At 44.6% G+C, this 27,583-nt stretch overlaps 1 protein-coding gene across 1 annotated transcript; it reads right to left on the minus strand.

The window, feature by feature from the left end:
- Positions 1-93: 93 nt before the first annotated feature.
- Positions 94-26,741, minus strand: prph2b (peripherin 2b (retinal degeneration, slow)). The gene is made up of 3 exons (XM_039738789.1): positions 26,161-26,741; positions 11,881-12,127; positions 94-318 (listed from the first exon to the last, which is right to left on the minus strand). The coding sequence occupies exons 1-3, from the start codon at positions 26,739-26,741 to the stop codon at positions 94-96; spliced, it is 1,053 nt and encodes a 350-aa protein (XP_039594723.1).
- Between the last annotated feature and the right edge of the window lie 842 nt (positions 26,742-27,583).

Below are 27,583 nucleotides of genomic sequence, written 5' to 3' on the forward strand. Positions count from 1 at the left end.
CATTCAAAAATGTTGTTCACTTTTTGTCGGATTTTTGTTTGTCTTCTGGAGAGGATTACTGCTCCTTCAGTTGCTTGCACAGAGATGTCCTGTTCAGCTGACAGTCGCCACAGTCTGAGCCTCTCCTCCACCACCTTCAGCTCCAGCCTCAACCTTGTTGAGCTTACCCACGGACTTGAGGCCCTCTGCAAATGAGCTGAAAGTTTCTTTGATGCTTTTTTCCAGTAGCCAACCTTCACTGTCACTCTCTGGATCCTCAGGATTTGAAAGACTTCCTAAAGATGTATGCAAGTAGCGTAAGCCGACCATGACTGCCATCTGCAGAAAATGATACAAAAACCAGTTAGGAGCAGAAGCAACACACGTTTAGACTTTTGACATTTATTGTCTGGGGGTTTTGAAGCGGCTAAAGAAAAAGTGGCTGGCCAAGAAATATTCATTGTACCGCATGTGCTGTTTGTTACTTGGTGGGCAGCTAGCATATCCAGTTCCTGCTGTAGATTCCAGTGGGTTAGGGTTACAGTTTACACATTTGACGCACGTTTCTTGAAATTCAGCCTATTTTAAAGTTTCATTTGAAATCTATAAAAGGAAATCGTGTTTCACCTGGAAATGTTTTTCAAAGACATAAAAGGCAAATGAGGCTGTAAGTCCCTGAAGTGGATAAAAGCCTGTGGCTGAGAGAGGTCCAAACACTTTAAGTGGATAAAAGAAATAAGGATTAAAAAATAATAAGCTACTCTAATGGACTTAGTGGGCATTGGCAACAGCAGAGGAAGGTTGTTACTCAGGCTATGGAGAAACAGTCACGGCAGCAACATGGGACCTGAATTGGGGAGTTTGGAGGTGCCACCAGAGGCGTAGCTATGGGTTTTCAGCGCCCGGGGACAACTGAAGATTTCGCGCCTCCTCCTGTTTGCCAAAATGCAATGGGGAAGGGAAAGAAAATTTTAAAAAATGTATTTAACATAATATCATTTTCGGAAACTTGTATGAAATTTTTTTCTTAAAATACTAATGCTGCCTCGTGTTCTTTAAAATCTAAATCCGTCATTAGTCTTTGTAAGAAAAAAATCTTTTTCCGCATTTAAAAATGATTTTTAAAGAAAGTATATAGCAAATTATAAAACCAAATAATTCTATATTTATAACAACTGCATTACTTGCAATTTATTCGTACGAAAATATGATGGGGAAACGTCTAGACTAGAATACTTCACCACAGCCCAATCAATTCTCTATCAAACACGTAAACACAAATCACTTGGCACACAGAAATGGCGTTTGTGACAACTTAGACAATGATACCCTAATGCCTCATGTCAGTCGCGCGACCTGTTTAATAACGTCGGAAATGTTTCTGGGTGGGAGTCGAGCATGTTAGAGTAGTGGAGGGGATAAATGATTGTCTGTTGGGTATATAGAACTAATACGTGCTTCAAAATGAGAAAAGAGACAAAAAACAGGAAAAAGAGGAGTGATGGACTGAGTATGCAAATGTGTTTTATTTATTTTATAGTGCATTTAAGAAGGGAAAACATTTCATTCTACAATTTCATAACATCAATTTGGTGCCCCCTGGATGCTGCGCCCGGGGACAGATGTCCCTCCTTGCCCCTCCCTAGCTACGCCACTGGGTGCCACCTCAGTAGGCTGGATTAGCTATATAGTCCAAACTGTCAGGATTATAGGGGATGGTCTCAGTCTGTCCATACTTATGTTACAAACATCTCCAATAGTAGGTGAGACCTCATATTAAGTTGGACTGACTAATCAAAGTCTTAACGTTTTTAAGATGCTGTATATTTTTAAAGGCAGATGCCACTTGTGTTGTCTGTAGTCGTGCAAGCTGTGTAGTGACTCCTGTTTGAATGTTTCATATCATATTGACGTCGGTTTAACTCTAGGCGTGTTGCAGACATTGAGTACTGTGCACTGGAGACATCAGAACGGCTCTGGAATTAGATGTGTAGCAGTGCTGCTGGTAGGAGTTCACTTATCGAGTCTGATTTCAGGCACTGAGGTCTTCTAACACAAGCAACGATTCATTGGGGGGTGTAAAACAATGTCTCTGGCATACTGGGGCCATGCACAAGAGGAGACTTGTGATGTTTTAGAAATAATGGTTTATAAAATGAAAAATGGTTTTGTGTGGCTGGAACTGATAGGTCAGTGCACCGCAAAAATACAAGTAAGAAAAGATTATCAAGCGGAAGAAAACAGAAGTCAAATCCAAGGGGTTCCAAGGTGGATATGGGGTAGAATTAAGGATTAATGGGTGAGAGCAATCTGACAGGATGTGTAATGTGAGTCCCAAGAGCACCATGGTAGGAGAATCAAGCAGAAAGTGAATGGTAACACGAAGGCTTAGGAGAAAGAATACAGGACTCGTGAGAGACGTCCGTTCATGGGCCGACCCTTTTTAATGTCCATATGCTACCCCTGGGCCACATCATCCACAAGCATGGAGTTTCATTCCACTGTTACGCCGATGATACGCAGCTCTCTATGTGAGACTGGATTCGACTTCTCTTACACCTTCATCGACTCTTTCCTCCTGCTTGGATGAGATGGAGGCCTGGATGTCCAAGAACTTCCTCAAGATGAACAGCACTAAAACTGAAGCTCTTTTAACTGGCACCCCCCATCAACTTCGTTCCTCTGTAAGTTGGATTTCCTTTTCTGACCGTACCATTACCCTCTCTCCTCCTGTTACAAATCTGGGTGTCAATCTGACATTTGAGGCACATGTCCATCACCTTTTGTAAAACTGGCGATGTTTCAGGGATGAAAGAATGCAAACTCCGTCCCTACCTCTCCCTCTCCAAGCTGGTTCATGCCTTTATTCACGATTATTGTAATGCACTCCTCATCGGGATCCCCAGCAGAAGCCTTCAAAAGCTCCAACAAATTTCAAAATAGTGCTGCAAAAATCCTGATGAGGGTGCGGAAATATGAACACATTTCACCAATCCTTCGGTCACTTCATTGGCTCCCCATCCACCTCCGTATCAAATACGCCGGTGAGTGAGCAGACAGTTTGTATCTCCATGGAAGTGCTCCACAATATCTGAAGGAACTCCCTAATACTACAATCCACTGCAAGAAACCTCCGCTTTGCAAATACCCACCGCCTTCGCCCCGCTGTGACCAAACTTCATACAATGGGTGACCGAGTCTTTGCAGCTGCTGCTCCACGGCTCTGGAATGGCCTACCAGAGAGCCTGAGAACACAGCAGACTGTGGGCCATTTTAAAAAACGGCTAAAGACTTTTCTATTTAGGAAAGCTTATTAACAAGAATGCTAAAATGATTGTGTTTTTATCTTTGTTTAAACTTTTTATGTAGCACTTTGAGATTTACTGCTAATATAAAGTGCCCTATAAATAAAATGTAGTATTAGTATTATAATTATTATCACCTATTAAAATCAGAGAGGGGAATATCAACAACATGCAGGTGAGGATACAGAAATAAAGAACAGGTGGCTTTTATCGTATCTTTACAACGTATTTACTGGCCACCATCTCAAGAAGCTTTTCAAGTACATCATTTTATTACAATTGCTTACAGACTTCCATGGCTTTATTATTATATTTTTTAACTATTATCTATCCATCCATTATCCAACCCGCTGAATCCGAACACTGGGTCACGGGGGGTCTGCTGGAGCCAATCCCAGCCAACACAGGGCGCAAGGCAGGGACCAACCAACCCACCGCAGGACACACACAAACACACCAAGCACACACGACGGCCAACTTAGAATCGCCAATCCACCTAACCTGCATGTCTTCGAACTGTGGGAGGAAACCCACGCAGACACTGGGAGAACCCGGGAAGCAAACCCAGGTCTCCTAACTGCGAGGCAGCAACCGTGCCATCCTTTTTAACTATTATTATTATTTTTAATTTTTTTTTTAACCGTTTCATTGTAGGCTGGCACTGTGAGTTGGTAAGGGTCAAATTTCATCTTACAGCAGAGCTAGACAGTACAGTGTCTTACCCCCATTGGCAAGACCTACCAGGCAGGATTTATGGGTATAAACAGGGGCCAAGTAAGGGGGACCCCATGAGAGTTATGCTAAAAGGGAGGAAAAAGCTGCATTGAGTCGTGACGTGGATTTAGTACCCAGATAGGATGAAGGATAAGAGTCTGGTGCAGTGCCAGTCTGGCCACAGACAAGAGTGAGATGGATTGAGGCACTATTGGACCTTGGCAATGGAAACCAGCCGTTAGAATTTGGAAAGTTACTTTTGTGCCAGCGAAGGAGCCTGAAGCCTTACCTGTTGTTGAAAAATACTAACTAGATACAGTTGAGCCTCCTCGTCATCCAGAGCACTGGCTATGGCGCCAGTAAGTGTCCGCAGTTGCAGCATTGGACAGACCATTGTTGTGACCCATACATTTAGAATTTATTTTGGGGGTGAGAAGTTTGCCTTCTTAGCGCAACTTTAAGTTGCAGGAAGGAAATCTTTGTTGTTTGCGCACATGCACCAGATCACTGTGCAGAATATCTGACATTTTTAGAGACGCTGTGCTCCCTGCTTGAAAAGATGCATCTACTGGCACGTAGTCCTACCAGGAGACTTCAGTGCTCACGTGGGTCATGACAGAGATACCATATGATGGGGCATAATTGGGAGGAATAGTCTGCCTGATCTGAATCTGATGCATGGATGATTGTTCTTCTTAATGGTTTGCCCATAATGAGCACCATAATCAAAACCAAGGTTCCTCATAACTGTACATGGCACTAGAGTACCTTAGACAAAGGATCAGCAATCGATTTTGTGGTCATGTTGTCTGATCTGAGGCCATATTTTCCAGACATCAGGTAAAGAGAAGTGTTGTCAGGGCTGGCACTAAGCTGTCTCTGACAAATGAAGCCTCCATGGCCAGATTCGAAAGACCCCAAAAAATTGTGTTGGGAATGTTAAGCATATTCCCAAGTTTGGGATGAGTTCAACTCTCACCTTGGAAGAACATCTCTCTTGCGTCTTGGATGAGGTCTGGAACTTGGAAACTGAATACACCCTGCCCAAGATCTCAGCAGTGGGGACAGCCTTGTTGGTTACTGTCATGGCAGCAACCCTATGACCCATTCGCGGAAACACTGCCATGTTAAAGAAACTGCGCTTTCAGGCAATGTTACCAAGAGTATCCAGATTTGACTGAGAGGTGCTAGCAGGTGAGAAATGAGGCCGCTGTGAAAGTCAGAGTGTGGGTGGAGGTGGGTGAGGCCATGAAGAATGAATTTAAAAAGGGTTCTAGCAAAATGTTCAACAACTGAAGAAAGGTAGGTGGGGCGTCACTCAGACTTTTCTCTGCAATGGTGGATTAACAATGACCCCAACTGGGGACATCGTCGAGAATTGAAACGAGCACTGCAAGTAACTCCTAAACCTGGAGGAAACCGTGCCAGAAGCATCAGTTAGGTCTATGTGTTCGTCTCTGTGTCTGAGATTGCAGTGGTGATTAAAGAGGTCCATAGTGACAAGGCCACAGGAGTGGTGAGATCCAACTGGAAATCCTCCGATACGGAGAATAAGTTTTGGCTTAAGGGAAGGCATGGGTGGGGATTATCATTTCTTTTAAATAAAGGTGACAATAGAGTCCTTTGGTACTGTGTCTCATTGGAGAATCCTTGGGTACCGCTGGTTTGACTTTGTGTTGCTCATGGAGTCCTGAATGAGGCACATGACCTGCATTGTGAGGGAATGTCAGTTAAGGCACTACAGCCATTTGGTGCGATTCCTTGAGGGTGATCTGGCTCACAGGACCCCCAATTGTTTGAGGACCCGAGTGGCTGGACCAGGCCAAGGGGTCACCCACGTAACACCTGGCTGTGACAGATAGAGGGTCATTTCTGTAGGGTGGAACTGGACCGCGTGTCTGTCTGGGGGGTTGCCAGCCAGGATCCCGAGCTGTTTTCGTCATGTGGTGGGTGCCGCAATGCGGCATACCAGTGCATGCTACCTGACCTGACCTGGACAGCAGAGTCTATTCCAGTTACTGAGAGTGGACACTCCTCAGGTCTCCCTAGGTAAGTCTTTATTGGGGTACTGGAATTGCAACTGATTGCTGAACCGTGGATTCAGGAGCAAGGATCAACGCAAATTCCAATCTGTCCTTCCACAAATGTCTGAGGAGAAATGGCTAAGTGAGCCAATTGTGTCTGCTTTGTAAAACACAAAAGACGATATGCTCTGCTCTTGTGACATCTTGGGGAGGCTGCCATAAGAGTGTAGGGTTCTGGGAGCCACTTATTCAACTCCTCTATCTGTGGAGCAAGAATTGAGACAACATACTGGCCTTGAAGTCGATTCTGCTCAGTGCTGATGTATGTTGGGCATGTTGAGCAGATGCCCGAGTTTGGAATTTTCATGTACAGGATACCAAAGTGCTTCTAAGACCTCGAGAGTATCCTATGTGGGGACCTAAGAATTGCATGTCTGGCCTTTGCAGATAATGTCCTCTCTGTCTCTTCTGACTGTGATATCCAGTACCATTCACCTCTGATTGAGAGGAGTTAGCACTACCAAATCTGAGGTTCTGGTCTTCTCTGAGAAAAGATTGGCATGTTTGCTGCAAGTAAAATGTGAGTAGCTGTCCCAACTGGAACAGTCTTGCTCATGAATGAGGAGATAGGCATTTTTCAGATTGACCAACAAGGTTCTGCGGTGGTAGCCATTTTGCAGGCATCATAACAAACTGTGGTGACAAAGTCCATGTATGAGTGGCAGCAATTTGGCTTCTGTACCATTACTGGGCACAGGATTAGGGTAGAACTGCTGCTTCTCCTGATGAAGAGAAGGGGGCTTAAGAATGTAGTTAGAATGTCCCAGCCTTCCCGCCTGGTAATGTCCAAGGAATGGCACAGTAGGAGAAAACTGAGGAGCAGAATCCGGGACATGTTGGAGGAAGTGAATCATTCAGCTGGTGTGAGAGTGTTGCTAATTCCCCAGGAGGTTTTTGAAAAGGAATTACTGCGGCTAGGGTGGTCGGATCAGAGCAGCCCAGCATGTTGGTGCCACAAGCAGGCTGAAAATGAAGGATGATGATGTACAGTAGGTGCCACTAATGTAGTTACTCCGAATTTATGACAAAATCCTGTTAAATTTGGCAAATTCAGCACATTATGAAGTCAATTTCTTCCACAATTGACATTTGCATTGTGTTGTGTATCTTTAGTCTTTCGTAGTCATTTTCAAAAAAAAAAAAAGAAACGGAGAACGTCGATGTGCGGTGATCCCTACACAGATGGATACTCGACGTTAGTGAGTTACGTCCAGCCTGTTCTCGAGTTGCTCCTGATTGGTGAGTCACACTTGTCTTTTGTTTGCGACAGCACTTCCTGCATTCTTGTTTTAGTTGCTTGTGTGGGTACGACTGACTTTGGACCTGTGTCTTCAACAGTCTTGGATTAAATATTTACACCAAACGTTTTTGAACTAAAATACGTTTTCATTAATTCTTTACCTGTGTTGTTTCAATGACTGATATTTGTATATATCTGATAGGGTGCAAATACTGTTCATTTGTAGAGAAGGGTGAGCATTTGGGACGAGCGTTAACTGTTGGTGTGTTGTATTTTCTTTTGAATGTTTATTACTGTATGTTATTTGTGGTGTTAGTGTTGCCTGTAATAATGTATTTTCTTCATTTGCCTCTGCTTGAATGTTGTTTAACGTCGTCCACCTACCTAGTGAATGGTGAAGTGAAGTCCATTTCTATTCAATTGTTACAGTATTCACAGTGGCAGACACTCTTATTTCCCCACCCACACACAGCTGACCCCAGACACTTTGAGTAAAAGGCAAAAACTTCATTAGAATAAACTGAACTGAACCAACGAAAAAAACAATCGGCTGCGGCACAAGCACAACGGGCCAACAAACCCTCCAAAATACATCATTTTAGGAGAGAATTGGAGAACCTGACCAGATTTAGGAAGTACACACAGACTCCGCTTTAACAGCTACTGACAGAAGATTTGAACACAGGACCCAAGGGTGGATCAGCAGGATTGTTCACAACCTCTGTAGGAGAACCATATTTTGAGATTGTTTTTGAGGAAGAACCATCTTAGACTTTGAATATCCGAACCAAATGTGACAGCACAAAAGACACTCTGCTCTAGGGGTGAGTGCAATTCTGGAATTGTCCTAACATGACAAGCAGTTTGGCAGAGACTGGTTTATACTGGGCACACTTGTACACACCCCCCTACCCCAACCACTTGACTGGCACATCGTTAGGATCTGTGAGGAAAAACAGAAAATGCATGAAACATGAGAAGAACCTGTGAAGCTCCATCGAGACTGGGCCAAGCATCATGGTGTTGGGCATCCTGAATTGAGGTACCCTCCCAGGAGGTTTTTGTGAGTTAAACTAATCCTGATTTTATACATTGCTTTTTTATGGGGTGGGGGGCTCTTTTACAAATCAATCCCACTTCATATGTAACTAAGTGAAACTTCTAGTATGGCCTGTTACTCGTAGTCAGCCTTAGATGGTCCATTACATCAATAACTTAACAGTGCCATTCTGAATTTGCACCTCTCTGTGTTTGTGGTTCTCACTGGCCATCCCCGTCCCAGCCTCGTTACCTGGCTGTTATTATCAGGCGTTAGGTGTGTAGCCCAAAAGCCAGAATTGATGTCAATTTACACTTGAATACAACTACAGGAAAATGGAAATACCATGATGATACGCACGTCTGAAGATGAATGCTTTTACTTGGTGGATGTTCAAGAGCACGGCTGCACTCCTGTCTTTTTTCCAGGGTCATGCTGTTCTCAACAGAGAACTTGTATTATTGAGGGAATGAGCTGCTTCATCTCTACACTCCTAAAGGTCCAGTGGGAGGAGGCCATGCCAACATTCGTGAGTTCACCCTTTTGGTTTAAATGGAGCTGGGGTGGCTTGGCATCGACCTGCAGAGTTAACGGTACCTTTTAGTATACGTACCACCATAAAGCAGTGCTCTGGTGCTGGACCACCTCCCTGCATGGTAATTAACAAGACACTTCACAGGGTCAGTATCTCAGAAAACATCCTGTTCATACTGTGTATGTATGTATATATAGGTCCAAAAGTTCCCAGAATGCATTTATTCTGCAGCCAGAAGGGTTTGGTTATATCAATCACCGCTAGACAGCAGTTCAAGTTGTCCTTGAGAGCTGTTATCACGCGTTATAACGTCAGCGCAGTTGTTTTTCAAGTCGCAGTTCTCGTTTAAACTTCGGTTGTGTCACACCAAGTCAATGCTCATTTGCTTCTTTGATGTGAAGGGTGTCATCCACAAGGACAGACGGTGAATGTTCTACAGGGATGTTCTAAGGCGTTTGCGAAATCGAATTCGCTGAACACCTCCTCAGATGTGGGCTGACAAGTCATTTCTTTTGCATCACGACAATGCACCAGCTCACACATCTCTGATTGAGCGCAAATTTTTGGCTTCTACAACGTTTACTGGCATTCCCTACCCTCCGTACTCCCCTGATTTAGCGCCGTCTGATTTTTGATTTTTTTTTTTTATTTCCTAAGATGAAGATGAGGCTCAAGGGATGCAGATTTGAGACGGTGGAGGAGATCCAAGCGGTAACAACCGACGTCTTGAACACACTGACAAAAAACGACTTCCAGAGGTGCTTCGAAAGGTTGAAATCTCGGTGCGATTGGTGTATCAACTCAGCGGGTGACTATTTTGAAGGAAATGTTCACCATTAATTGTTATTTGGTGTTTATGCTTTTAAATAAATGCATTCCGGGAACTTTTGGATCGCACCTGGTATATACAGTATATACACACACACACTAGGGGGCTTAACCCCCTGGTAGCTTTGCTCGCCAACCCCTGTGGCCTGTGCTACACACCAGCCACTTCACGTCTCTGCCCCGCTCGTGTTGTGAAGAGGGGGGCTGAACACACCCCAAGGAGACACAGTCGCTCCTCTGAAACCCCCTCTTAAAAGGTGACACAATGGGAGACAAATACAGTTTGTTTATTTACCTCCTCTTTTTTTGATCAGTTGCTGCCGTGCTGCGTGATCTGCTCTTCGCTCTCATTGTGTTTTGTGTAGTGAAGCGGCGTCCCTAAGCTGTTGTGCTTGACATGATCAGGCCAGGAGTGTCTACAGGAACAGTTTTGGATGGCGAGGCCGTTATTGCCACTGGTCTTTGCTTTATTGGTTCCAATTTGTGTGTTAAGCAAATTTCATGGAATTTGGCGATTTGTTTCTGTTCTTCTATTCACCCCCTGGTTTAAAACAAGAGGAGATGACGCATCTCCTGTAAGTATATCTCGGTTTTCTGATAAACTGATCACTTGAATTTCATCGTGTCTCATCCAGCCACTTCGTAAAAGGTATTGTGGGTCTAACCGGACTGAACATTTGGCAGAAACTCCAGTGGAGGAATTCCCTTTGTTGGGAGACGTGAATTGGGCCATCGTGTTGAGTTGTCTACTAAACGCCTGACGAGGTCCTTTTTATAGGGGCATTGTACGACTTCTGAGCGCCAGTCTACATGGTTTCACTAACCTTTTGCGGAATGTGAATTGCTGCCGTCCTTGCCAATCAAATACAGTGGTACCTTGAGATACGAGTACTCCAACGTACGGGTTTTTTGAGATACAAGCTATCACCAAGTCGATTTTTTGCCTTGAGTTACAAGCCAAAATTCGAAATACGAGCCATCAAAGAGCTTGTCGCCGCACTTTCCGAGGAACTGACGACAGAGGAGTTGACGGAACTACAGACGCAGCAACATACGGAGGTTCTGCAGGAGATCGGTATCGCGGAGGAGGGTAGGAAGTGTTTGCAATGTGGGAAAAAGTTTCGAACTTTAAAGAAAAGAAACACCCTGAAAACGTTGCATCTGATCACGCAGCGGCGCTATTTAATGACACTCGCCAAACTCATTTCAGAAACGTTCTAAAGGGGAGGACTAAACAAAGCTCCTTGGACAGGTTTCTATTAAAACGCCCTGTGAATGAAAGTGAGGAAAGCGTGGTGAAGAAGAAAATGAAATTAAGCAAAAGTGAAGTGAAATAAAAAATAATCAATACGCTAATCGGCTTCACCAACATCTGTTTATTTCTTTAGATTCTCTTTTATGTATTAGGTGTTGTTTTGTTTGTATACAATATTTGTTCATTATAAATACATTTTTCTGATGTTGAAAACATTTAACAAAAAATCTGGGTGGTTTTTTGGGAGCTGGCACGAATTAATCTCATTTCAATTAATTTCAATGGGGAAAACTGATTTGAGATACGAGCATTTTGACTTACGAGCTCGGTCATGGAACGAATTAAACTCGTTTCTCAAGGTATTACTGTATTGTATATGTTCCCAACTGTAAACACTCTGGCAGGTGGCATCCATCTGGCCCCTTAAATCCTGGACCGAGTGTTTTTATGTCCAGTCTCCTCACCTCGTTTTGCTTTAGGTAGTAGCAACAAGACAGGAGAGGACCCCAAACAGGACATCATCCCGTTGTAGCGCCCTATCACTGACACCACGTCAGTTTAGTTTGTTTTTAATATTTGAGGGAGACCTTTGTACTTTTTGATGCAAACGTTTGTCTGTAGCTACAGTATATGCCTCTTGTCTAGCCTGGAGAAGACGCAGCCTCTTGTCATTCAGTTAGCTCTGCTCTGTCCATTGGACCGGTGTGTGTGGGTTATGTATGTCCTGTTAACGGCACTCTGACACATTCACAAGCGCACACGTTCATCGAGGGTATAAATGTTCCAGATGTGTCTCAAATTTAACATAAAGCTAGAAAATCAAAATTGCGTGCGTTCTTTAACGTGTCCTGTTTTTGTTTGCTCTCAGAATATAGAGTGAGACCTTTGGGCTTACACTCACCTCAAAAAGCCAAACCAGAAGAACCAGGGCTCCGATGGAGTTCATCATCCCACCGTAATAGCTGAGCAGGGACTCTCGGCATCCTCGTGTCCAAATGTTCAGCTCCTCTGTGTGATAGTCGTAGCTGTAGTGTGCCGAATTGTTGGTGATCTGATACTGGATGCAGGGCCTCGGGGAATTTGGATTGCAGCAGCTGAAGGGCACTCCGTCTAGCAGGTATTTCCCATCGATATTGCTCTTAATGCGGCTGCCAAAGAAGAAAAGAACAGCATCACGTTAGACATAAAGCACCGTGCTTATGTTGACTCTCCACATGACAAATAAATGTGCTTGTCTGTTATTCTAGGGCGGCACGGAGGCACAGTGGGTAGCGCTGCTGCCTCACAGTAAGGAGACCCGGGTCCACTTCCTGCGTGGAGTTTCCATGTTCTCCCCGTGTCTGCGTTGGTTTCCTCCCACGGTTTAAAGACATACAGGTTAGGTGCAGTGGCGATCCTAAATTGTACTTGGTGTGTGTGCCCTGCGGTGGGCTGGCACCTTGTCTGGGGTTTGTTCCTGCCTTGTGCCCTGTGTTGGTTGGGATTGGCTCCAGCAGACCCCCGTGACCCTGTAGTTAGGATATAGCAGTTTGGACGATAACTGACTGACTGTTATTCTAAGGCGTCACGGCCCGTCTGGAGAGGAGTCTGTGTCATTGTCATGTCATTCTATTGTTTGTGGTGTCTGTTATAGTAACAATTGTTTTAAATATTGCATGTTCTATGTTGTGGTTGGAGGAAGTGAATTTCCCCTTCTCTGTCTATCTGTCTGCCTGTCAGAAGGACAAATCAAAATCCACTCTCCTTCTATATCTTTCTATTTCAGTCATCTGATGTTTAGTCTTCACAATATTCCTGCATATCCCACCCTGAATGGCTACGAGTCTCTTGACTTCTCAGAATCATGAACCTCATCTTCAAAATGAGTGGGCGCCCCCGTCTCACGTACGCTGCCCCAGTTTTAAGGGTTTGACCTGTCGACTTTGGCTCTTGGTTTACCTTGATTTGTGTTTTTTCACTGGATTCTGTGTCACGCTAACTTTGGTCCCTTCTCCCAGTGTCTCTTCATCCTCAAGTTACCAAATACTTCTTTTAAAGAGTAGTCTTGTTAAGTTTGACTCGATTGTATGGAACGGTACACGCATTTAATACATTCATTTAAAGATGAAAAAAAAAAAAGTGTTGCGTCTCAGCAGTGACACCGGACTGAATCCGGATTATTCAGTGAGTGCACAAGCACGGGTACAATTTCGGGCTGCCGTGATCAATCTGTGCGCTTTTTCCAATGGGGCTCCTCAACGCGCGTGCGTACAGAGGAGTCGACACAGTGAGGCCGTGTGTGAGCGCTGTGGTATATGGCTGGCAGTTTATCCCGACCAATACCCCCATGCCACTGGGTGGAGTCGTCCCTGCAACATGGAGGTGCCCCGAATTCCAGCAGGGCATCATGGACCTTGGAGTTTTACTTCACAGCCCTGCTGGATAGCATGGGGGCCGCCAGGGGACGCTGCAGGGAAGAACAGGGAGTTGAACAGTATTTTCCATATAGTACTCTCTAGTCACGGGGGACGGAAGAAACAAAGCACTTCCGGGCTGAAGAAAAGGAGGAGTTTTCACCTGACCCGGAAGTGCTATGAAATTGCGTGAGGGACAGAAGCACTTCCGGGTCAAGGAGTATAAAAGGACTGTGGGAGATCCCAGCTGAGGAGCCGAGTGGGAAGGAAGGGTGACGGAGCTGCTGGGAGTGGAGAGGAGGATTGTGGTTATTGATTCATTATTGAGAGTATTGTGGAGGTGCTTTTTGCACATTATTGAAATACTAGCAAAATACCCGCGCTTCGCAGCGGCGAAGTACTGCATTAAAATTTTTATTAAGAAGAAAATTAAACCTTTTTAAACTGAGGGAAAATATCCCAATAATTATTTGTTAAGGATCTCTTTGTATACCACGTTGTCAGTTCGGCCCTCTGGTTGTAATATGACCAAGCTGTGCACCGAGCTTACTCTTGAGCATGTAGCGTACAGTTGGCCATGTGAACAGTAATCTTGTTTCAAATCTCACAGCTTGGATTGCTGCTGTCATAATCGGTTTGAGTTTCATGGTTTGTTTCAATGACGACAGTATTTGTAGGACTTGTGTTGAAGTGACAATTGGCATCTGTCAAGCGTTGTAAGCATACAACCGGTTTCATCGATAACTTCACATCCAGCTTTTGAGAGTTTAAACATTCATAAACATCAAAGTGTCCACTACTGAAATCGTCACCTGGCGATCTAAGATGTTTAAGAGGCATTGGTGGTTCTCCAAAGGTGTAAAATATTTGGCCATTTCGGTACACTTGAAAGCGACAACCGAACAATTCACCGGCAGCCATCAACTCACATGCAGAACCATAGGTGAAGGGCTTAAGCATTTCACTCTCCTAGTGCTCCTGTGTAGTATAATTATCTCCTGTACCGTCATCAGTCCACACCTTGAACCTGTCCCAGTCATTCAATACATAAGACACAATGTTCCTCCGGATATCAAGAGTGAGCCTGATATGGCCGTGCAATATGTAACACAGAGAATGGAAAAGGCAGGCGGCATCTCCGGGCATGGAAACCACTCAGTAAGTGACAGTTCTTTGATCGATGGTGATCACCTCGATAGACATGTTAATGGGGGTACGGTTGGAATGATAAAGGAAATGGGTACCTGAACAATGTAAAGTAAGTCTAAAATACCTACACAATAACTATAATTGTAATAAATGAACAATAAAACAGCAGAGAAGCCGTGGATTAAATAAAAAGGCTGCAGTTATCAGCAGGGAGACGTGAATCCCGTGGCAAAGCAAGGAAGGGAATGAAGAGACCGGAGCGACGGATGGCCTTATATAGGCAGGCAGCCAACAACGTGGGAGGCGTTGGGATGGGGGACCCAACGCCTCACACGGTGACCGAGGTGCAGGCTATGGACGTATATATGTACGTAAGTAGGATTCAGTTAGCGTTGGGAACCCGCGTACCAGATTTCTTGAAGATGGGCCCATAAGTAACAAAGACTGTTGAAAAGTTCAATATGGCGGCCGACAGTGGTGTCATACCACCGAAATAAGTAAGTACATTGGTTTTGGTTAGCGCAGGGAAGCCGCCTACTAAATTTCGTGAAGATGGGGCCATGAATAAGAAAGTTCAACATGGCGGACGTAGTTGACCGTTATGACTGTTACATGTAGAATTTCGAAATGAAACCTGCTTAACTTTTGTAAGTAAGCTGTAAGGAATGAGCCTGCCAAATTTCAGCCTTCTACCTACACGGGAAGTTGGAGAATTAGTGACGTTGGAAAGCTCAATATGGCGGCCGACAGTGGCATCATACCACCGAAATAAGTACCAAATTTCAGCCTTCTACCTACACGGGAAGTTGGAGAATTAGTGACGTTTTGAAAATTCAATATGGCGGCTGACAGTGGCGTCATACCACCGAAATAAGTACGTACATCGGTTTTGGTTAGCGCAGGGAAGCCACCTACCAAATTTCGTGAAGATGGGGTGAGCCTTCTACCTACACGAGAAGTCGGAAAATTGGTGACGTTGGAAAGTTCAATATGGCGGCCACCAGTGGCATCATACCATCAAAATAAGTAAGTACATCGGTTTCGGTTAGTGCAGGGAAGCTGCCCTTTCCAAATTTCGTGAAGATGGGGCCATAAATAAGAAAGTTCAACATGGCGGACGTTGTCGAACCTTATCGACCGTTATGACTGTTACGTGTAGAATTTCAAAATGAAACCTGCTTAACTTTTGTAAGTAAGCTGTAAGGTATGAGCCTGCCAAATTTCAGCTTTCTACCTACACGGGAAGTAGGAGAATTAGTGATGAGTGAGTCAGTCAGTGAGGGCTTTGCCTTTTATTAGTATAGATTAAATTCATTTCTTGGACTTCCGCCTGGTGTCTGACGTGTTGTCTGAGGGTTCAGGGGTCAACAGCGACCCCTATCTGTCACAGCGTGCTGGAATGGCCGCCCCCCAAATTTGGTTTTGACTTAGTGTGTGAACCTGAACAGGTCACTTATCCTGCCTTAACTCCATTTCTATACATAAAAGAGTTGTCGTGCCCCCCGACTCCAGTGCCTGGAGTTTTGAGAGAGAGGTTAGGAGAACGCGCCAACGTGACACCACATGACGAACCAACTCGGGCTCCCAGATCAGGACCCGAGGGCAGCCCTGCAGTGGGTGACACCTCAGCACCACACCAGTTCAGATGGAATGGAACAGTGGGAGGGTTTTTTTTATGGTGGCTGGAGTGCCAATTCTGCCACCAACCCCCAGGTTTTTCCCTGCCTACATGCATACCCATGCTGGACACTTGTTATGGCTTCCTTTTAAGTGGTAGTCCACCCACATGTGCTCAGTGCGTCTTGGGTATTTTATCACACTACATTTGTTTTCCTCCATCCCCTTGCCCAATTTCTTGAGCGACAACAACATTCGTTTCTATGGCACATTTTTAAACAGATTATTTAGCTCAAAGTGCTTTACAAGATGAAAAAAGAAAAATATAAAAAATAAGATTAGGCAATAATAAGTAACAAAAAAATCAAGTACGGTCCGGTTGGCAGGAGGACAGAATAAAAAAAAAACTCCAGGGGCTGGAGAACAAAAAAAATCTGCCGGGGTCACGAGACCACCCAGCTCCCATTGGGCACTTACCCCATGTGTGGATAGACGTGGTCCTTTTCATTGCACAGCCAGTGATGGAGATGATTGACCTACACTGCCACTTAAAAATTGCAGGCAGAGTCACTTTTCTACACAATACATTGAGCACAGGGGCCCCACAAGGCTGTGTGCTCGGCCCTTTGCTCCTTACTCTGCAGAACCACGACTGTGTACCAATCTACAGTTCCAATCACATTGTCAAGTTGGCAGACGATACAACCGTGGTCGGCCTCATCACCAATAATGACAAAGCCAACTGATAGAAACGAGGTGAGCCAGTTGGGCCAGTGGTGTAAAGACAACAATCTCTTTCTGAACGTGGGTAAGACCAAAGAGATGATTTCAGGAGAGGTCATCCTGACCATTGATGGTGTAGCTGTGGAAAGGGTGAGTAGCACCAAGTTCCTGGAGACGTACATCTCTGAGGACCTTTCCTGGTTAGATAACAATCACTGACCAAAAAAGCTCAAACCCGCCTCTACTTCCTAACACAAACTGAAGAGAGCACAAGTCCCCAATTTCATGTGCTCTTTCTACCGGGGCACAATCGAGGGCATCCTCACGAGCTGCATCCCTGTATGGCATGGAGGCTGCACTGCCTCCTGTAGGAAGTCCCTTTAACACATAGAGGATGTGGCCAGTAAGATCATTGGTGCCCCACTGCCCTCCCTCAAGGACATTTTCCACACCCGCCTCACCCGTAGAGCCATTAGCATTGCTGGGGACTCTTCCCACCCCTTACGTTCCCTCTTCAGCCCCCTTCCCTCAGGGAAAAGGTACCGGCGCCTCCGTGTGGGCCCGTCCCACAAGACTGTCAAACTGCTTCATCCACCAAGCTGTCAGGATGTTGGACTCTGTCCACTATCTTCCCCCCTGCCCCCTGCCCCTGGACCGTAACACGAGTCATTATCTGCCAAGTACCCTACTTCAGCTGGCATTATATAAAGACTCAATATCACATCTGCTGCTGTCTGTCTGTCTTTTTGTACATCTCATAAGCTACTCTAGAATGCACCTTCTCACTTTTTACTGTAAGGGGCTTTTGCACTACTGATTATTGCACACTGTACTTAGGTTTACTTTACAACTTCTAATTTTATTTCTCTTATGTTATACTTTTTATATTTTATATTTTATTGTACTATGAAGATGAGAGAGAAACAGTATTTCAATTCATCTGTATGTTCTGTACATGTAGTGGATTGACAATAAAAGGCTATTTGATTTGATTTTTGATTTGAGTGCAGGTATTGATCTCAGGATGTGATTTACTCTTCTCACTGTCAGACTCGATTTTTCCTTATAATGAGCTGAAAACAATATGAATTATAGGTTTCGGCCACTTTACAATCCACTAATCATAAATTCAACCTCAGACCAGGCAGCCTGACCAAAGATGCCAGCTATAAGACCTGTGTCTGTGTGAACATTTATTAAAAGAGGAAAACTAAAATTTTAGTCACATCAAGCAACATGTTCATTTAGTCCAGTTTCTGATTCTGGTGGACACCTACCTGCACCACTGCTCTCCACTATCCTAACGTATCGCCCTCTGAAGTGGACCTCTGGTGTTTGTATTTGACAGTAAGTACATGCTGGCCGCCACGTCCTTGCAAATTGCCTTTTTTTCCTGGCACACCACACTAGCCTGGCTCATTGTGACATGTTGGACTGGTACCACACACTAGACTGGCTCATTATGACACGTTGGACTGGCACCACACACTAGCCTGGCTCATTGTGACACGTCATACTGGCACCACACACTAGCCTGGCTCATTGTGACACGTCATACTGGCACCACACACTAGCCTGGCTCATTGTGACATGACGCACACTAGCCTGGCTCATTGTGACACGTCGGACTGGCACCACACACTAGCCTGGCTCATTGTGACACGACGGACTGGCACCACAACCTAGCCATACTATTGAAAATATCTGTATGTTGCCGACCATACTCAAGCTGCATTACTAGAAGGAATATGCTCTTGACTTTGGGTTTAGAAATCTCCAGGGCTCTGATAAGTTGTGGTCAGTTACAAACTGTGGAATTGTCTTTGCAGTGTTAGATGTCCTCACCCCTGTGAGAGGAGACCTAAGTCTGGACTTAAAACACAATTAAAGTCCCCAGCTATTATAATGTGTTCACATTGGGAATAGATGCAAATACATTTTGCATGAATTCCCTGTCATCCACATTGGGTGCATAAACATTTATCAGAATCACTTTACAGTTAAATAAATTACCCATGACAATCGCATATCTCCCTTCAGGATCAGATACTACATCTGATACTACAAACGAGACTGTTCCATGTATAAGAATTCCCACACCTCTAGTTTTCTTTGTAAAAATGGAATGGAATGGAATATTTGGCCAGTCCAATCTTTTTGCAGTCGGAACTGATCCTTGCTTAATAAATGGGTCTCCTGTAAAAATACTATTTTAGCGTTTAGACCTGTTAGGTGAGAGAATTAGTGATGAGCGAACATGTGTTTGGCTCGAGCATCGCTATGCTAGGAGCGTGGCGCTACTCGAACGAGCACCACATGTGTTCGTGCGCCATGCTCGAGTCTCCGCCCCGCACGTTTCGTGGGTTGGAGACGGCCAATCAAGGGGCAGGTAAGTACTGCCCTCACTGTAATGCCAGTAGCCATGTCAGGTGCTGGCATTACAGTGATTGGCTGGCCGGAACACGTCATCGGGTGCTATATAAGCAGGCACTGGCATATAATGTTTTAGAGCGTCCACTCACCCGCAGGCACTGGCATATAATGTTTTAGAGCGTAATTTTTCCTGTAAAATTGATTTTTTTGGGGAAGTTTTGGACGTGTTTTTGTCAGTCTGTAAAAGTGGCGTACAACTCAGACAAACTGGTTCCCAGCAGCGACTTGGGAGTCCAAGATGCATCCAAACATCGTCCCCATGCTGTTCCCGGTCCATTTGGGTGGTGTTTCTGTCTCTTTCTGACCTTTTCCAATGGACCAGGCACCCTCCACTCTTCTGAGCAGGGGGTGCCTGGTTGTCTCCCGTTGACTTACATTATACTCAGTAGAGCACACGAACATCGCGATGTGTTCAGACCAAACACCCAAACACTTTGGCACTCGCTCATCACTAGAGAGAATACTTTCTTTCTTTTTAATTCGTGGTTGAGACCTTTAACATTCCAGCTCACAAAGTTAACTGTCCGGTCACGGAGACACTGATTCTGAATTTTTGATGTCATTTTGTAGTCTTAACTGAAAGTGAGACAGCTTAGACCTAAATTTCTCATTTTCCCAGGAGTTACTGCCATGAAGCCTATTGTTACGTTGGCACTTATAATTATAAGGATTAAAAGGATCGATTAGAGATCGCTTGCTCTCTTTCTCTCTCTCCCCCCTCAATCTTCATTACTAGATTTGTATCGTTTTATTTTCTTTCTTTCTCTTTCTTTTTCTCTTCTTTCTTTCTTTCTCTTTCTCCTGGGTGATGCCCCCCCCCCCTCATAGCTTCCAAGTCCATCCTTCCATCGATTCACTTTCAAGCCCTGCCTCCGAGCCCTCCGTTTGAATTCACTTTTGCGTAGAATGTTTCCTGTTATTCACGTATCTCTCGGCACGCTGGTTTTCCACTTGCAGCCCCGTTCCGTGTGCACTGATTTAACTGGTGAGCCTCAACTGGTCACCGCTGGAGGGTTGTGCGAGTGTGGAGTGGCACGTAGGCCGTAGCTGCAAGCACTCCCCACTTTTGAACAGCATTAACAAGTGTGATAAGAGATGGCCATTTACTATTGTATTTGTTTTTCATTTTTTAATGACTTTGAATGAAGATTTCCAGTGATCTGTACAGGGGTGGGTGGCACAGGGATTTGGGCTGCTCGACCATCTTCCTAGGAGGCTGGGTGTCTGTCTGCCTGAAGTTCTCCCGTTGTTCATTGTTCTTCCACGTAGCCTCCAATGCACTTGCTTGGTTTGTGGTGACTCTAAAATGGCCTCGGTGTGAGTGAATGTTGCCCGGTGATGGACTGGCGTCCACCTTGTGTCTGATACTACTGGGAGAGCTTACAGTCCCTCGTGACACAAAATGGATGGATGGTACGTTTGGGGAAAATGAGGGACACTTCAACAGTAGACGGCCGCTTGGGTGTCATTTGCTCTGTGAGTTTTTTCCCTGCTTGTGCGTTGCCATCTTCCTCGCCTTCCAACACTACACGTTTAGCACAACAGACTTGTCTACTCGTCATCCCCACTAAGTGTCAGACTTTGTGCGTACTACGCATTGGTGGAAGATTGTGTGGTCTATAGGTCAAGGGCTTCTATCACACATTTAGTAACATTTATGATAGCCACTTGAATGTTAAAGTCGATCACAGAAAACAGCAGACTCTTTGTGTGTAATTCTTTACGTTTATATAGCGCTTTTCTCACTACTCAAAGTGCTCAGCAATTGCAGGTTAAGGGCCTTCCTCAAGGACCCAACAGAGCAGAGTCCCTGTTGGCATTTACGGGATTCGAACCGGCAACCTTCCCATTGCCAGTGCAGATCGCTATCCTCGGAGCCACCACATCCGCCTAATCACTTGCATTAATCTAAACTACACTAGACAAGCTCCATGTTACACGAGTTTCATTGTCTAACCCGCTTTGTCCCGAACAGGGTCACAGGGGTCTGCTGGAGCCTATCCCAGCTAACAGAGGACACAAGGCAGGAAACCTCCCCGGGACAGGGTGCCAGTCTTTCGCAGTGCAAATACAAACGGCAAACGCACTTTAGGGCCAAGTTAGGATTCACCTTCCTTCAGTTTAAGCCCAGAAAACCGTGGCCTGTGCTATAGTTGTCCTGACCAGACTGTTGGTGTGTTAATCACACTAGTTGACTAGTTTAGCCTGTTAAAGAGGGTAACCATCATGGCCTGCCTTACAGTCAGATTGCATTCCTCTATTTTACCAGGCACCAACTGCAGGTGTCTGCCATGCTGGACCAAACCCTACACCTAACCCTGTTTGCATGGCGCACACAAAGCACATCACAAGTGTTGGATTGAATTCACGCTAAGCCCCAGACTGGGTGGGTTGTTTGCTCTGCAGATTTCATTCCATGTACTGACCATTAAACACTTGCTGCAGTCGGCACACCGCTTAGAGGTGTTCGTCACACATAAACAGATCATTGCTCTTTCTTCCATTAGTCCATTTTCTTCCATTTACCTTTATCCAAAGCAACTTACAACATGTGTCATACAATTGGTTACATTTCTTTCTTTCTTCCTTTCTTTTTTCTTCTCAAATTGGAGCACAGGCAGAAGAAGTGACTCGCTCGGGGTCAGTAACAGGATTTGAACCCAAAATCCAAAGCCTTAACCACCATGCCTCGGTCTTGTGAGACGATAGCACGGCTCTGATGGTCCTCTACTCGTGAACATAACACAGCATCATCAGACCTGCTAAATCCAGGGGTGGGAAATGCCAGAGCCAACCTCGGCCGAAGTGCCAGTACACTGCAGGCATACAAGACCGTTAAGTGATGCTTGCTCTCCATGCAAATTAGTACTTAACTGCTCAAGTGTAACTTAACTTAGTGACCGACACCTGCTGCGCCCCACACACTGACCCCTGGAGTGTTTTCAGCACCTGTCACTCTAGGGGTCACTCAGCGTTTCTTGTAATCACGTTGGAAGTTCCAACATCCCAAAGTTGTGGAGGTGAGTAGGCCCTACAACAGACTGGCTGACTCATGGGTGTCATCCTTGACAGTCCTCTGTCTTTCCAATCTCACATTAATAACATCACCCGGTCTGCTTACTTCCACCTACGTCATATTAATGGCATCCAGCCGTCCCTCACTCCCCATACCACTGCCATTCTTGTTCACAGTCTTGTTACTTCTCGTCTGGACTATTACAATTCACTCCTTTTTGGTCTCTCTAATAAATCTCTCCATAAGCTTCAGCTAGTCCAGAATTCTGCTGCTCGAATCCCATCTATTCACCATATTGCTCCGGTCTTGTCGCAGCTTCATTGGCTCCCGATTAAGTTTCGAATTGATTTTAAAATTCTGCTGTTAACATTTAAGGCCATTCACAGCCTCGCCCCTCCATATCTGTCTGACCTTCTTCATTTTGCCATTCCCTTCCGTAACCTTAGCTCCTCTTCCTCCATCCATCTGACCGTCCCTCTCGCCCGTCTAACCACCATGCCATTCTGGAACACACTGTCTACTGAGCTTAGAAATGTCGAATCATTTTCAACCTTCAAATGTCAACTTAAAACCCATCTGTTTAAAATGGCTTTTTCTTTATGATTTCAGTGGCTTTGTTTGGTTTTCATTTTTATATTTTCTGATGTGTTTAAGGTATTTATAATGTGTTTTTTTAATTTATTGTTTGTTCGGTGTCCTTGAGTGCTTAGAAAGGCACCTTGTATAAATAAAATGTATTATTATTATTATGTCTTAAGACTGTGAACTGAGTTAATGAGAGAATCAGCAATACAATATGTCCCTCTCTAAAATAAATATATATACATATACATACATATAAATATATATATATATATATATACACACACACACACTAGGGGGCTCCTCCCCTGCTCGCCCACCCGCGTGTTTGGTTTACCGGATACACAATTTAAAGAGATCGTTATTTTCATGGGAATTGTCACATATGCATTATTATCACGTTTACTTTAAAAACGTTTGTAAAACCAATGCTTGTCCTTTATTTCCGGCCCCGGACGTGGTTACATCTCTTTCTCGCAGGACGTATAACGCCGCTCACATTGTGAAGATGGTGCAGCTGAACGAATGCTAAAGAGATGCCGTCAGATCATCTGCTGGCTTTTTGCTGCTGGCGAGCTGCGTGTTTTGCATGCCGTTGTTTTAAGAGCTGGGAGCACATGATGCGTGTCTGCCAACAGCAATCCAACAACTGCTAGGTTAGATGTCCATGGGCTTGTTTTAAATGATGGCTCACTGCCTTGTCTCGCGTGACATTGTATAAACATTACTTGTCCCTCATTTCCGGCCCTGGGTGTGGTTGCATCTCTTTCTCGCAGGACGTATAACGCTGTTCGCGTTGTGAAGGGGGGGCAGCTGCTGTTGCGCTGCCCGTCGATCATCTTAAAGCCTGTACAGCCGCTGTCCTTTTTGCCACTTCGTGTGTCTTCTGCTCCCGTTGTAAAGACCAGTGACAAGTGTTACCTGGTGGGTATCCACCTAATAATCAGATTACGATTCAGATTTATAAAGAGTGTAATACTCCAATCTTCACCCTGCCAAATAAGCAAACCAGGCACTATGCCGCAGTGTCAGATCTGACACTGATGTCTGAGGTTCGATCTCCGTAAGGCGATGCAAAAGTCTGTACACCGGACGAGCCCCAATAAGGATGAAACACCTGACGTGTCCTCTTTGTATTATTTGGCAGATACTGTGTCTTGAGCTGCCTCTTGGAACTGAGGGGTCACGGTGGATGTTTGCTGACTGGCCGACCAACCGCAAGTGTTACCTGGTAGGTAACTAACTAATAATCAGACTGAGATTCAGACTTAATAAGAATTGAAATAAAATCCTAAGCCTAAAAGTGCAATGATTTTATGTGACTTTCTATGTCACCTTTTTGTCACACTTTAAATCAGGCTTATTTTAAAACCTACATATATATGTTTGGTATCATTCTTTTCAGAATTTATCAAACTTTAATGTGATGTTGCAAGATTTTCAGATTCTTATTCCGTTTTTAAAATTATAAACTAAAAAATATCAAGAATTGATGTCCTGTGAGATGAGACTTTGTACCAAGAGATTTAACCACGCCTGGGGCCCGAAGTAAAAGACAAAGAGTAGGACAGATGCTGTACAGGCTTTTAAATGTTTGAAGCGCAGTGCGAGATGCAGATCACGCGGCATGGCAGCAGCTGATCGAGTAAAGAGGAGGTAAAAAAAAAAAAAACGTATTTGTTTCCTATTGTATCACCATTTAGGAGGGGGTTTCGGAGGAGCAACCACGTCTCCATGGGGTGCATTCAGCCCCCCTGTGTGTGTATACTATATATAGTTTACTGTCAAATAATGCAAAGAGTATGTGACACGTGTTTCCCCCTTATTTGGGCTCATCAGGCACACACACTCCACTGCTCCCCTTGCGGTAATTGAACCTCGGACGTCCGTGTCAGAGACGAAGCCCCTTTACGCTGCGCCACGGCGTGTGGTTTGTTTATTTGACAGCCTGTAGGTCCGGAGTAATTGCATGCATTGCATTCATAGTGTGAGTCCCGACCTGAATTGTGTGGGTGGTTACCTACCAGGTGACGCTTGTGGTTGGTCTGCTAGTCAGCCAAAATCTGCCACGGTGCCCTCTTCAGGTTCAAGAAGCAGATCATGGAATGTTGCATAGTTTACTGTCGACATTTGATATCTCTCTCTCTTTCTCTCATATATATATATATATATATATATATATATATATATATATATATATATATATATATATAGATGGATAGATATAAAGATAGAGATAGAGAGATATAGATATAGAGAGATAGATATACTGTAGAGATATATATATATAGAGAGATAGATATAGATATAGATACTTTATATATATATATATATATATATATATATATATATATATATATATATATATATATATATATAGATATATATATAGATATATCTATAGATATATCTATATCTATCTCTATCTATCTATCTCTCTCTAGATATAGATATAGATATATATAGATAGAGATATAGGACTGAACACATCTCCATCGAACCTGTATATTAATCACGCTATACACAATATTGTTCCCATATTAACAGTACACGATGACACACTTACGTCGGTAGACTTGAGACAAATGTGTCCCCTACAGTCATGGTGTGGGCACTGGAGCGTCTGCATGAACCTTACACTGACCAACGCTGTCACACGCATGACGCGCAGTTCATTTCTTACTCACCTCTCTGCCCTTCACGCCGCACATTGCGACTCTCCAGCGCCATGACAATCCTGTGTAATCTCAGATGCCTGCCTGCTCTTCCCTGACTATTTCACTCCCGTGGCTTGTGTGCCAGCGATTGCCACACCACATAAATGGATGCATACCATGTTGACGTTGTGTGTCCTGTGTTGTGGATCCTGAGTGGCACATGTGTTAGTTGCACTGCATGTTGGGTGGTTCATGTTCTCGTGACACTAGGTGTGCAGACTCATCCTGGTCTGTAGAGTGGTGACATGTTGCATGGTAATCGGCACATACAAGTTGCAGTTTCACTGCGTTCTGTACGTGTAATAAACCCGTCGCACTAAACACCAGATGTCCTGCATAAAGCGTTCTACTGGTTGTGCACATTTTTCACGGTTTTGCCTGTTGAGTTGCCAGCCCTGGCCCGTAAAGTCCATTCCCTTTAACCCTTTATGGATGATATCTAATGCCCCTCAGCTTTGCAACCTCCTTTTGTTCTCCTTATCTCTTGTAATCCTTGTGCCATGTCGGTCCACCCTGAAAGGTGATATGTAAAAGAATGCATGAAGCCTTACTCCTTGACATCCTTGGAGCTGAAGTCGAGGTAGCGGTTGCTTATCCACTGGATCTCAAACCAGTCTCTGAAGTTGTTGTTTCCACAACAGCGGAATTCAATCTGCATCAGATCCAATGTCTTCTTCATGTAGCAGCGGCCAGGAGTATCCGTGTCCTTGTAATAGCGCATGCCGCTCTTGAGCCCATTGGCTAATGTACTCTCCAAAGCCAAGCGCATGGTGAAGCACATGATGGCCGTCAGAAAGAGCATAACGTTGAACAAGAAGCAGACAACCAGGTACGGTTTCAAGATTGCCTTCCAGCGAACAAACTTGGTTGGGTCCAATGAGTCGTAGCATATCTTGCCCCCAAAAGCATTGAGCAAGCAGGCAAGGATCCCCATGAGGATGAGAGAGTTGGGGACAAAGTGGCTCTCTTTATTGTCCATCATCTCACTCCTCTTGCGCAGCTCAATTTTGAAGAAGAGTCCCAAGCCGAAAACTAAAACTCCAGTCATTACAGCAAACCAGCTCATGAGCCAAAGGCCTTGTGCCAACTTTACCCGTTTCTTGGCATCAAACTTTATCTTCATGATGGTCATGTTGTTTCAAGCTTTCAGATGAGCACCCGTTGAATAATTAACAAAAACTCTTACTGTGGGAACTTCAAAAATAAACTTCAGAATTTGTCTCTCATCCCTTCAAAATACTTGGAAAAAGTCCAATGCTGTCCATCATTGCTGACCACACAGCCACCTTTGAATTTTGGGCAAAATAGAATCCAAACACACCACCTAGTGCAGACCTCTTGGGTTAGAGGTGATATTCCTAATGGCGCAGGACGAGAGGATGCGAGTGATGAAAGTCGGAGATCCTTGCGTCATCCTAATTCTTCTAATCGGCCTTATCCCAATTATAGAAATCCTTGGCAGCAGGTGAAGTAACAAAGTAATCCGCAGCTTTCCAATCTCATTGGCCCGTGTGGCAGGTGGTCAGTAGAGGGGGTATCTAGTACTTTCTCACCTACTTAAGACCAAGTAGGAGGGTCCCTCTGTAGGAACTCCTAACTTGGTGACATTAAGTGAACAAGGTCACGAGTGTCATCGTTTCCCCAGTATTACCTGCAGCCAGGAGGGACAGAGACGCCTTGAAACGTCTCAGTGTGGTGGATGAATGGAAGAGAAATGGAAGTACAAGGATGGGATTATGAAGGTTTGAAGAGGGGATTGGAGAGAGGGAATATGTATCTATGGGGGGTCTACAGCTTACAGGGGTTGGGTGAGGCTGAGGACAGTGCAAGTTTAGGGGATCTATCTGATGACTGCCCTGCACAAGTGACGGTGACTTGTGTCATATAAGTGGGCTCTATGATGGACCAGCACCTCACCAAGGGCTTGGTTTGGCCCATTCTGTCATCAGTCAGTCAGTCAGTCAGTCAGTCATT

This window comes from Polypterus senegalus, chromosome 16 (assembly GCF_016835505.1).
Source record: "Polypterus senegalus isolate Bchr_013 chromosome 16, ASM1683550v1, whole genome shotgun sequence".
NCBI lineage: Eukaryota > Metazoa > Chordata > Cladistia > Polypteriformes > Polypteridae > Polypterus > Polypterus senegalus.